Source organism: Sinocyclocheilus anshuiensis, unplaced genomic scaffold (genome assembly GCF_001515605.1).
Source record: "Sinocyclocheilus anshuiensis isolate Anshui unplaced genomic scaffold, SAMN03320099.WGS_v1.1 scaffold311, whole genome shotgun sequence".
Classification (NCBI taxonomy): Eukaryota; Metazoa; Chordata; class Actinopteri; order Cypriniformes; family Cyprinidae; genus Sinocyclocheilus; species Sinocyclocheilus anshuiensis.
The window spans coordinates 765,741-779,294 of record NW_015549606.1 but is presented as its reverse complement, the minus strand read 5'-3'; the positions used below and the strand labels follow the sequence as shown (position 1 = coordinate 779,294).

Sequence of the window (13,554 nt, the reverse complement as noted above, 5' to 3'; positions counted from 1 at the left end):
GTGCATTGGCTCGTTTAGTTTACACTCGAAGTAGATTGGTCTCTCTAAGCGAGATCCCAATTCGTCGGTCATCCGACGTGACGTCTCCGTTCCCTCCTTCAGGGAACGAGGGTTACCATACGTAACCGAGACGTTCTGCAAGTTTGTGTAATTCAGGAGTGTTAGTAATTATTTGATTTTACTTTCTGTATTCGGTTCTGTTTTGTTTTTTCCCCCAAAAAAATACCAGTGTCATGAATAATTAAAAAAATGATGGCCAATTATAGGATTGATTACAATCTCTACAAAGACTGTGAAAAGTCTTTGACAAGCCTGTTAAAGAAATTGTTTTAAATATATTTTAAATGAATGATAATCTCATCGTTTGCATCATTGAATTTTGTTTCACTGACAAGATAGTTAACGCATCTGTTCAGGAATCAAAATCAAAGAGAGAAATTTCCTGCTAGATTCACACTCCTAGTAATATATTATTGAAATGCACAAATGTACTAATATACTGTAGACAGACTACTATTATTGATATACTACTAATATAAACCCACATTATACCAGAGCAAACAACAATACAACGGCAATAAGAGATATACAGATAAGAATGAACAGTTCCTGTAGGTTAAGGGTAGTATGAGCATTCAATTAATAATGTGTCTCACTGGTTATGTCTTCAACAACCAAGAAGTATTAGTCTCCGTTCCATAACTAGTACTCAAAGTTTCATTTAATACACTTATCTAAATCCACTCAGCAGAATTCCTCAGATTTTCTTTAAAAATCAGTGTAAATTTCATCTTTAGACTCCCATCTGGGACCGATTATGGGCAAAAATAATCTTATATAATAAACATATATGTGCTAAAAAAGTGCTCTGATTATGTAAGAATTAACAGTGTTTTCGCTTTCCACTCCTTACATTTCACCTCTACTGATTCTACAGTTCTTGGCACTACAAAACTCAGGCAGCACTATATCTCTTGCCAGTTACAGTGTATTTCAGCCAAAGAGGCCACAGCAACCAAATCTATGAAGAACACAGACGCTAGCTGTCGGCTAAACATGCAATGCAGTCCACTCGTGTCCAACATTCTGGGTTCAACACAAGTTAAGCTGTATCAACAGCATTTGCGGCATAATTTTGATTACCACAGTAAATAATTCAGACCTGTCCCTCAATAAAAGTCACTTACAATGAAAGTACACCAGGCGATAAACTCTAAAACAGTGTTTTCAAAGTAACTGTAACTTAAACATTATACATGTTGGCAAGAAACTAATGTGATAGAATTGCTTACTGGCCTTGTGTGCGTAAAACTAGATCCAATCTTTCAACTTCAAAGTCATGACCATGTAACACCCAGTAAACCTTGGTAACTTTCACATGATACAGGCAAGGATACCAGAAAGAAGTGTTTACATTGAGCAAGCATCACTCAGGATGAGTTCAAATTGAGGTTTAATTTAAATAAGTCTGGACAGCTGTGCTGTTTATCAAAGTTTTTTATGAAAATGGACTAAATGCTTAAAATCAAAATGAATGAAAAGGGCTGCACGATGAGACCAAAAATAAGCATCGATGCATCAGCTTTTAGATGTTTGTGTGGTTCTGGAGGCTCTGCTTTAAGCTTCTAAATGACATTTAAAGACCTTAAATACTCACTCTTTCTGTAACTACTGCTGAAAACATCTGTCTGTGACATCAGTGGTGTTGGGGTGGGGTTTAAAAGGGGTGAGAGATATACGTCAATACTGACACTGCCCAATACGGCATTAATCTCTAATCACGCCACCAGCTCTCAGTGTGACACTACAATAACTTTCATGCTATTACTTCAATGCTTCTGTATCATTTTTCATGGAATATCCAAAAAGGCCTTTTCATTCTGGCATAACTACATACAGTATATTGTCACAATTCTCAAATTAATATTGACAATAACCTTTTCTCTTGTTTTATGGGAGGCATTTACAGGCTTTCAGCACTACTAAACTGCATGCCGCTACTCACATACTGCATGTATGGCTACAAACAACCAGCCAGGGATCAGAGCCAATACAGGCATTTACACGATCAATATCAGACTACTACTATGCATGCAAGATAATGAATGATCAAAACAGGAATAGATGTACATGCATAAGTTGTTCAACATCAACATTGCCCTTTATACTGTACATTCCCTAAATTAAAACCATGTTCTAAAAGCATTTGTTTATTAACAGGAAAAAAAAAAAACATTTGGATTTTGCATACCACAAGCCAGATCACTATAAATCCACCTGCTGAACTGCTGGCAGATTCAATATCAAAAATGCTTGATCCCTGGGTAATACAATGCAGAAAAATCCTGTGCTTCAGGTCTTCTGTATTATTATTATTATTATTATTATTATTATTAGATGACATCAAAATTGACTATAAACAGAACAAATTTACCAAAATTGTAATATTACCCGTCAAATTCCAAATTTTACCTTCTTTTTTACCTCAAAAAGTTTACTCCAACTAAAACTCCTCCTATGCATAAAAATCATAGAACGATGGCCTTAGAAATGGCCCACGTTAAGCGACATGGCAATAGAGTCAATCTCAGCGCTGATGATGTGGAGTATTTAATGAGGTCAGTCAAGAGTTCCTCATGGTAATTTCTATATAGACCATAGTTCTCTCTCATTCAGATAACTCTAGTCTTCAGAGTGAGTCTTTGATGAAGGATGACAGAAGTCAGTTCAGCAGGCTCTCTGGCACTGGATGTATAGGATTATCAGACGCTGCTGAGATTGAGAGAAGAATAGGGTTGAAGAAGTGCCATGGGACCCTGATAAATCCCCTAGCTAAAACAAGGAAACTCCATAACATCTAAAATCACATATACTGTGGGGGAACTTCAAAACGCAAGACAAAGTAATCTCCTAAACGCTGGAAAATTCATTTCATTGTGAATAAAACAAAGTGAGAACATATTTTAAGATACTTTCTTCACTTTGGTAGGATATATTTTGAATTCATTATATCTGCAAATATTTTCTAACCAATTGGTACACTATAGTTTGGTACAGACTGAAAGTGAAAACACACTATGAATGATGCCCAGCTCTAATTTGCTCATTTTCTGACCCATGATCAAATTAAATCCCCACTCCCAGTGCCATTAAGCAGGAAACCATCTTGTTATTGTGCATTTTTGAGCATCATACTGAAGAGAGAGCTAAAAAGCATCCTCACAATAGTATACACACTACCATCCAAATGTTTGGGGTCAGTCCACACACACACACACACACACACACACACACAGTGTGTGTGTGTGTGTATATATATATATATATATATATATACATACACACAGACACATTCATAAGAAATGAATACTTTTCAGTAATTTTTTCAGCAAGAATGCATTAAATTGACTGAAAGTGACAGTAAATATTTATATTGTCACAAAATATTTAACATTGTTACAAAAGATTTCAAATAAATGCTGTTTAATTAATGCATCAAATTAGCATATTAGAATGTATTTCTGAAAGATCATGTGACTTTAAAACCTAAAATAATGACTGCTGAAAATTCAGCTTTGCCCACACAGAAATAAATTACATTTTAAAATATATTAAAATAGAAAACTGTTTTTTAATGTAGTAATATTTCTGCTTTTACTGTATTTTTGATCAAATAAATGCAGCAAACTTTGGAATAATTGAATTAATATATGTATGCTGTACATTATATATAACTGAACAGCATTCTGCAATAATCGACCTCTTCGCTAAGTGCAGTACAAAAAGAAAAACATCACTTACATATGGACTTACATAGGGCGAGGTGTCAAGGCTTTCTGTGTTCACCACCACCGGTGCGGGGCTTGCCTGCAAAGGAAACATTCATTAATACTTGAGCTGAACTGAATCAATACCCATAACTGTGCACCTTGCTTCTTTTCCCTAACCAACTGAGAATGAAACAGAGAAACAAACAGTTAACTATTAAAAAAACAAGAAATAGATCCGATAAAAAAGCATCACTTACTCTTGGCATGCTGATACAGTATTACTCTGGCATTTGCAAGAGATTAACAGCACAGCCTGTGTCCATACACAGCATAACATACTGCAGAATATGCAATACAGTGGCATAACAAACCAACGCAGACCTAATCCTTCTGCAAGCAACGCTTCACTAGCACAATTGCTTTTGAGGTGCAAGTGCGCATCAGTGTTATAACGTGGCATTCTCTATGTAATCTCTCTAAGTCAAGAGGACCATCGCTGAGGTGGGTGGAGTGAAAACATGAGATAAAAAAAAGACCTGTGATGTGGGTGCAGGAATGGCAGTGGTCTCGGCTGGGACGGGTGAGATGGGGATCACAGGGATTATGGGAGCGGAGGGAGGAATGACATCTGCCTGCTAAACAATGACAGTGGAGGTCAAAGGTCAGAGCAGATGACACAGCAGTAATGATTTTTCACGATTTCTCCTAATTTAATCAGATATTGAACAGAATTAAGAACAGAGAGGGAGGGAATAACAGAGAAGATGAGGTCATGAAAACAGAATAACAAACAAAATAATCATGACTGGATTGGTCCATAAATTAAGACTAGACTCTGTAATTCCTTTTTATTATTAAAGGACTCTACAAACATTCAGTGTAAATGATTATGTAAAGGGTGAAAAAAAGAAATGAAAAGTTAGTAAAGGAAAGACCTTATAAATAAGCTTTAAAAAAAAGTTTAATTAAAAATGATTATTCTGTCATGATTTACTCACTCTAACATTGCTCCAATCCCGCATTTTTTTCTCTTTTCTCAGTGAAACACAAAAGCACAGTTTTGAAGGATGGTGACTAATGATTACCTTCTTTCATTCTCCAAAAAAAAAAAAAAAAAACTGTAAAACAGGCCACTATGAACTGCTGTTCAAAACCACTTGAAAAACCTTCATAATTCCCCTTTTATGGCCCACAAGCAAAAAAAATAAATAACAGCATATGGGTTTGGAATGACGTTATGGTGAGTAAATAACGAAAAATTTACATTTTGGGGTGAAAAATTCAATAAAATTCAATAAAATAAAATTAAATATACACACACACACACACACATACATATATATCCCTGACTTAAACCCAATTGAGCATCTCTGGAGAGACCTAAAAATGGCTGTCCACCAACGTTTACCATCCAACCTGACAGAACTGGAGAGGATCTGCAAGGAGGAATGGCAGAGGATCCCCAAATCCAGGTGTGAAAAACTTGTTGCATCTTTCCCAAAAAGACTCATGGCTGTATTAGATCAAAAGGGTGCTTCTACTAAATACTGAGCAAAGGGTCTGAATACTTAGGACCATGTGATATTTCAGTTTTTCTTTTTTAATAAATCTGCAAAAATGTCAACGATTCTGTGTTTTTCTGTCAATATGGGGTGCTGTGTGTACATTAATGAGGAAACAAAATTAACTTAAATGATTTTAGCAAATGGCTGCAATATAACAAAGAGTGAAAAATTGAAGGGGGTCTGAATACTTTCCGTACCCACTGTATATATTATTCAGTAGTTTTAGAAATGCAGTGTTAAAAAGTGTAAATTGTGACAGAATCTCCATCAATGTAAACATCAGAATGTGTGCTATTTTGTGACTCGCTTGAAGGACAAACCTTTCTTTAGACTTAAAGGGATAGTTCACACAAAAATTAAAATTCTGTCATTAATTACTCACCATCATTTCGTTCCAAACCCGTGAGACCTTCGTTCATCTTCGGAACACAAATGAAGATATTTTTGATGAAATCTGAGAGCTTTTCTGACCCATAGGCAGCACCACAACTACCACATTCAAGGCCCAGAAAGGTAGAAGAATTTGTTGTTTTTAGGTAGAAGTTGTTATTTTTGTTTTCTTAGCGTACAAAAAGTATTCTCGTAGCTTCATAACATTACGATTGATCCATAGATGTCACATTGACTATTTTAACGATGTCCTTACTACCTTTCTGGGACTTGACAGTGGTAGTTCCCTTGCTGTCTATGCAGGGTCAGAAAGCTCTCGGATTTCATCAAAAATATCTTAATTTGTGTTCCGAAGATGAACGAAGGTCTTACGGGTTTGGAACGACATGAGGGTGAGTAATTAATGGCAGAAATGTCCTTTTTGAGTGAATTATCCCTTTAAGTTATCTATGAAAAAATGGCCACAGTGTTTCAAGATTAAACAGAGCTAAAAATAAAACTCCAGTCCAGCAATCGACATCCTGTTGTGCAGGTCTTTGAAGGATTAGCTTTTCCTTTTGAATATGAAATTAGCTGTCAAGATGTCAATCAGAGCTCTGTAAGGTTTAGTGAGTCTGTCTTTTTCATTTCTGCAGGTTATAAATGTGTCTGCAAGAGAGACTTCAAACTACATTGCAACTGAACTACTGTAACTGCTAAGCAAAACTGAAGTGAACTGTGGCTAATTACTATTTGCAAAATAAAAAAATAAGATACACAATAATATCCCAAAGTAGATAATATCCTGCAATTAATTTCACAAAAAATGATGCCAATCAATCCAGCTTTACAATTACACAGAACATACCACAAGAGTGACACTTTTCAACAGTTTTGATTTCAGATAAATGGAGCCCCGAACATGACAAAATACATAGTGTCCACAAATTAAGAATTTGTTCCCAGGATGTATTCATTTGTAGCCATGTGTTATTAATTTGTACCTCATTTCAGTTTAATTGTGGCCATGTTGTACTAATTATTTCCCTCTTAGGTCACAATTTACCTTAATTAAAACTAATATATTAATCCAATCAAAACTGATAAGTAAACAAACAGCAAATTATTGATTCAAGGCCACATTATGGCCTTGAATCATATAGTTCTGTATGGAGACCTGCACATAACATACAGGGGGAAAAACAACCCCCTAGAAACCCCCCTGTATGTTATGTGCAGGTCTCCATACAGAAATATATTCCCCATTAATTTTCTTTACAGAAATCCTTAATATAATAATTGTAAGCCTTGAACCAAACCAGTGAGCCAGCTCAGAAAAGAGTTACAGAAAATGCATTACAGATAATAAATAGTAAACAGTTTTATATTGACATTATCAGCTAGCCAGCAATGTACCTAGCTAATGTTAGCTACTGTAGCATTACTTAGCCTTTGTGAACTTTCATAACTTTTGTCTCAAGATTTCCATGATATTTCCATGCTCTAAGCAACTCTTACGGATCTCAAAATTGTGGCTAATCATTTCAAAATCATGGCTAATCATTAATTCAGAAATTAAACTGTAATAGAGCATTGCCTACATGATGTGGACTGTGCACTGTTGTGGGAGAGGATCTGACGCAAGCACATATCTATGGGAGTTCAGCAGATTCCAGCTCTACGGGAGCAAGAGTGAGTGTTGCCATGCTGTCAGTGAGGAGACATCCGCTGAAACTGGCCCTCTACACAGGCCGTCTGTGTCAGCGTTCCCAAACAAAAGCAATCTGATCCACAGCCGCTTGTCCAAGCACCAACCACAGCCAGAGGAGACAGATATTCAGTTACAACAGTCCAGTTCACTCAGTCAACAACAGACACATCACTGTAACTACTAATTAGAAAGGGTTTCTGTTTCACTAACACTCACTCTCAGGGTTATGGCAGAGACTTGAGATTGTGGTATGTACTATGGAGCTATATTTGAGTGACAGCACAGAGGGCATTACCAATTCAACCACAATGTTTTGTCCTGCCTAAATTGACCAGTGTAACTTACATAAGAATCCTTATACACTGCGTGCTATTATGGCAGTGGTACAGTAGTCATGGCCTGTGATCTCGGAGTTAAAATTAGAATCAATCATTAGCATTGATCAGATAGACTGGTTTGGAGTTCAGCCTAAAGCTCCCACCAATGTCTCAAATGAATAGCAACCCCAAACATTCTTCACTTTAATTCCGCACAATACAGGCTCCATTTGAAACTATCATGTACATATAAAATTTATCAATATTATACTCATGACACTATCCCAATATTCCTTTTCAAGTGTATAAAAGATATTAAACATGTTCACTACTTAGCAAAGTAGTGTCAAAAGTATAACCACAACATTTCATATTTTGACACATCTTCTTAAAAAAAGTACTACAGTTTTGGACTGTAAATTCAACTTTGGTCCCACTTTATATTAGGTGGCCGAAACTACTATGTACTTACATAAAAAAAATAAGTACAGTGTACTTATTGTGTTCATATTGTATTGCAAAACACTTCTGCTGCTACTGAGGTGGGATAAAGGTCAGGTTAGAGACAGGTTTGGTGGTATGGGTAGGTTTAAGGGTAAGTTCAAGTGTAAGGGATGGGTCAACATTGTAATTTTTTAAAATATAAGTACGATGTAAAAACATGTATGAACACAATAAGTACATTGTATCAAATGCTTAATTAAATGTAAGTACATAATAGTTACCTAATATAAAGTGGGACCTACATTTTTGCATTTTGACAGTCTGGATCAAACAATTAAAAAACACACACACACACAGTTCTGTAAGTGTCTGTAATATTTTTATAATGTTTTTTAAAGAAGTCTCTTATGCTCACAATGGCTGCATTTATTTGATAAAAGCACAGCAATAACTGTAATATTGTGAAATAGTTCTAATATGCTGATTTGGTGCTAAAGAAATATGTCTTTTTATCAACTATATTGAAATAAGGTTAATATTCAGTTAATATATTTGTGATTTGTTTTCAGGATTCTTTGATGAATAGAAACGTAGCATACATAGCATGTACTATACACTATTTGAAATGGAAATCTGTTGTAACACACATTATGATCTAAAAAAAAAAATCTTATTGACCCCCCAAATTTTTTATGGAAGTGTATACATATTTATATTTTTATGTCTGTCAATTAAATGTAATACATGTCACATGAAGCTGATTTACATTACTGTATATCGCTTTCTCCAATATTAGTTTGCAAGGTACAACATAAACATCAAAACAATATAACTGAATTCCAATGTAACCTTAGCTGAAATTCAAATCCTCATACCTCAGCTTCACCATCCCTCAACTCTTAATGAGACTCAGTCCCACATACCTTCTCCAGTGAAAACGTGCCCCAAGAATTGGCAAGCCACAAGGCACTGGAAGAAGCTCTGATTTTAGCTGTGCTTTTAGTGGGGCTCTTTTTCACACTGTCCCTCAGGTTGGTGAACTTCCCTCTGCTCTTGGTGGAGGCTGGAAGGGTGCAAGAGCTGTACTGCGGAACCCTGCGGGTCTCCAGAGGAGTCTGCTGGAAGTTGAGCAGGGTGGGTTGAGAAAGGTGAGGCGGTGGCGGCGGCTGCTGCTGCTGGTGCAGATGATGGTGGAAATGGTGATGGAATTGCGGTTGTTGCACCAACTGTCTCGCCGTTTGGGTCAGCGTACTGTGCACATGTCCGACTCTCTGTTGCATTCTGGGATGGTTGCAGTTGGCCACCTCCATCACCCCAGTCCGACATTCCATGTAAGCGCCACAGCAGTACTCATGGTTGTTGCAATAGGTGGTCATTGTTTTCCAATGACTGGCAGGTGAAATGATGGAGAACGCAGGCTGAAGAATGATGAGCTTACTTTGCTGAGCAATCGGGAAGGAGAGAGGACACACCGTGGTTGTAAATCTGGTCCTTTTCCCCTGGCTCCACTCTTCTGCCAACCTGCCTCTCACTGTCTATCTCTCTTTCTGCCTCACTCGCTCTCATCCCCCCGCACTTGCTCGCCAATTAATGAGCTCCAATGGGCACTGCACATGACAGCACACAGTCTCTTCTGCAGGCATGAATAATCAATGCTCCATTCTTGATTTCAGCATTGGCTTTCGGATGATCTTTGTGTCGCTTTTCGGACAACGGTGGATTTGCACCCTACGTTTGAGATTCATGAGGCTTTTTGTAGTCTGACTCGCTTTTCAAAGCATTAACACAGGTCACAAAGTGAGAGGTCACAGAGGATAAACGCAATCTCTATTAGATGCTTTGCGTAGGGGCGGGCGAACGGGCCGGTGTGGTGTATCAGAGCATATGATGGTTGAGCGCAGCCCTGCTTTGACCTTGTTTTACAACTACTATTCACAACTAATCTCCATTTGTACCTGCACTGTAAGAGTTTTACACAATTCTGCGCTTCAGTGCTGACAGCTGGATGGTGGTCGTTCATTTAAGCCTATGGGGTTTCGATAGAACTTGCTGTAGGTTGACATATGACAGGGTGTTCGCTTAAAATTGCAGTCAAACTATATGCATATTATTTCTTATTCTTAACCAGTTTCTTATAGAATATAAAATAAGACCATCATCTTTAATCCTACTGTCATTAGTGCAGTAATCATACATGTCGTTTTCACATATTGTCCAATTAAATAAGCAGACGCTTCAGGGCTTGAAAAGTGTGGGGACTACTTCTGCATTAGGATTGGATGGTTGTGAATGTACTGTTTCCTGTTGACTGCACCTTTTAATGTACCCTGTCCTTTTTCTTATGGGGCTGTGGGTGAGAGAGAGAGGAGGAGGAGGAGGAGGAAAAGAGGGAGAGAAAGCAAAGCTTGTGCCTGAGGCTTTTGAAAGTATGCCACCAAAGAATGGACACTAAAAGGAACATATATGTCTTAGTATCTCATGAACTAAAAAAACAACAATCAGTGAGTGATAATGTTGAAAACAGTTGATCAAAAGAGAGCATTAGCTTATATACAGTCAAAACTGTATTTTAAACCAGAGGTACATGGAAAAATCTGGACATTGCTTTCTTAAACCTGTAAAAAATAATATGTTTAAAATATTTTATTATTAAAAAATTATTAATTTAGATTAAAATAATAAATCATAAGTAATCATAAGTTTTTTAGTTTGTTTTAAAGGAAAGAAAACAAAGTAATGCATGTTCAAATTTTATAAAAATATTTTGTGTGGATGATGCTCATAGCAGAATATGTTCTACTTAATATATTGCTTTTTCCACTCACATTATCGATTGTTGCTGATTTTCTTTTTTAAACCATTAATATTAACGAAAATGCTAAATGATTAATAGGAGCACATTACTGGTGTGGAGTTGATGAAGAGGTACTTGAGGTTTTCTAATGGACATAAGAAAATAAAAGGTTGGAAAACCCTTATAAATAAAATAATAAAAACCTAAAATAAAAAAAGGATTTAATGTCATATAATGTCTGGATAGTGGCCATATTTATTTGTTTTATATGAAATTCACAGACACACCTCCTGCTGTACAGCAGATGGCTCCACACACACAAACATGTTCAGGTTGGAGGAAGGCAAAGAAGGCACATATTAACCATCCATATCAATGTGAAAATATTCAGTCCTCAGTGTGGCGCCATATAGTCTGGCATAAGCGTCTTATCTAAAGTCCACTAATGCATAAGACAATTTAAATCAAGTTAAAATTAGAATGGAATGATATTAAAATTCTGACCTATACTAATTATTATTTTTATGTTATGGCGGATAATCAACAGACTAAAAGTCTAAACAAGAGAGATCTAAATAAAATAAATCTAAGATAAATGAAAACACTAAAAACTAAAATTGTAAATCTAAAACGAAAATAATTTTAAGTGCACTTAGGGATCACAATATCATAATGTGCGGTATTAAAAATGAATATTAATTTTGATATTTGAGATTTAACATTTAACAGTGATGAAATTACTTATTTTTAAAGATTAACTTTAATAAGCTAAATTTGAAAAAGAGGGAAATGAGCATGCACAATTAAATATTTAATACTGAAAAATTACGGTGCAGACAGTGTTTTCACTTTTCAGGACAATTAAACGTTTAAGTAAAAATAGGAAAAATAATTTTTAAATTGAAGAAATTACAAAACTCAACTTTAAATGATTGTTTAAAGCTTGTTTGTGCTTTTTTCCAGTACTAAAATATCTTTATAGAGATTCTTTAACAGACATTCACATGTACAACTGGACACAGTGAGTGCATTGAAAAGGGCATGGAATCGTATGTCTAAATCAGTAGGGATTGCTGAAATTGGATGTTAATGCCTTGTAGAACACTGAAGCATTGATCTATAACACAAAACAAGACTGAAGAACATCCTTAAGTTTGAAAACTCAGTTTAACACTAGTAGTGTTCATATTTAGCCAAGGGCTAGACTTAGGCCAAAAGCTTATGTTACAAGCTTGTATTTCACTCTGAACAGTCTAATCAATAAAGACCGCTGTTCACCGGGATTGCCAGTGCGATCTTTCACTGACACAGGATCTTGATAGACATCACATTGGCCTGCTTCTGTCTTTGAATCTAATGAACTCATTCACAAACTTGCAGGCACTGAATGCTCATTGAAAACCAAAAGAATGGAGAATTTGACTCCTTTCGCAACGCAACTACCACGTTCAAGGCCAAGAAAGGTAGTAAGAACACTGTTAAAATAGTCCATGTGACATCAGTGGTTCAACGGTAATTTTATGAAGCTAAGAGAATAGGTTTTGCGTGCAAAGAAAAAAATAACGACTTCATTTAACAATTTCTTTTCTTCAGTGTCAGTCTTTGAAGTGCGTTCCAGAGAGTGGTGCTGCTGACGCAGGAGTCGACATTCTGATGTTGAACCCAGATGCGCTGTGGCTTGTTTACAAGCAGAGGAATACATGCATGCTTCGTGGTACTGTCATGAATGCGCGTCAAAGACTGACACGGACGAGAAGAAATTGTTGAATAAAGTCATTATTTTTGTTTTCTTCGCACACAAAAACTGTAGCTTCACAACATTGCGGTTGAACCACTGATGTCACATGGACTATTTTAATGATGTCTTTACTACCTTTCTGGGCCTTAAAAGTGTCAGTTGCATTGCTGTCTATGCAGGGTCAGAAAGCTCTCGAATTTCACCACAAAAATCTTAATGTGTGTTCCAAAGATAACCAAAGGTCTTACTGGTTTAGAACGACATGAGGGTGAGTAATTAATGACAGAATTTTCATTTTGGGGTGAACTATATCTTTAAAGCTTGAACAGCTTTAAAAAAGGTTCAACCTTCTTAAATAGTTTTAAAGGAGACATATTATGCCCCTTTTTACAATATGTAATATAAGCCTCTAGTGTCCCCAAATGTGTCTGTGAAGTTTCAGCTCAAAATACTCCACAGATCATTTATTATATCATTTTGATGTCACATGGATTATTTTACCGATCTCCTTGCTACGTTTCTGGACCTTGATCGTGGTAATTGCATTGCTGTCTATGGGAGGGTCAGAGAGCTCTCAGAGCTAATCAAAAATATCCTAATTTGTGTTCCGAAGATAAACGGAGGTCTTACTGGTTTAGAACGACATGAGGGTGAGTAATTAATGACAGAATTTTCATTTTGGGGTGAACTATATCTTTAAAGCTTGAACAGCTTTAAAAAAGGTTCAACCTTCTTAAATAGTTTTAAAGGAGACATATTATGCCCCTTTTTACAATATGTAATATAAGCCTCTAGTGTCCCCAAATGTGTCTGTGAAGTTTCAGCTCAAAATACTCCACAGATCAT

At 36.3% G+C, this 13,554-nt stretch overlaps 1 protein-coding gene across 16 annotated transcripts in view; it reads right to left on the bottom strand.

The window, feature by feature from the left end:
• The window catches only part of dlg1a (discs large MAGUK scaffold protein 1a), a 124,708-nt gene that overhangs the window by 32,523 nt on the left and 78,631 nt on the right, over positions 1–13,554 (bottom strand). For 4 of the 16 annotated variants that reach the window (XM_016447815.1, XM_016447821.1, XM_016447832.1 and 1 more), the window contains 2 exons: positions 4,307–4,405; positions 3,814–3,867 (listed from right to left, as the gene is read on the bottom strand). In XM_016447815.1, coding sequence (XP_016303301.1) covers positions 3,814–3,867; positions 4,307–4,405 — 153 coding nt within the window. Of the gene's footprint in view, positions 1–3,801; positions 3,868–4,027; positions 4,228–4,306; positions 4,406–9,099; positions 10,045–13,554 lie in introns of those variants that run through there. The other 12 variants (XM_016447820.1, XM_016447824.1, XM_016447825.1 and 9 more) reach the window with 7 other exon arrangements.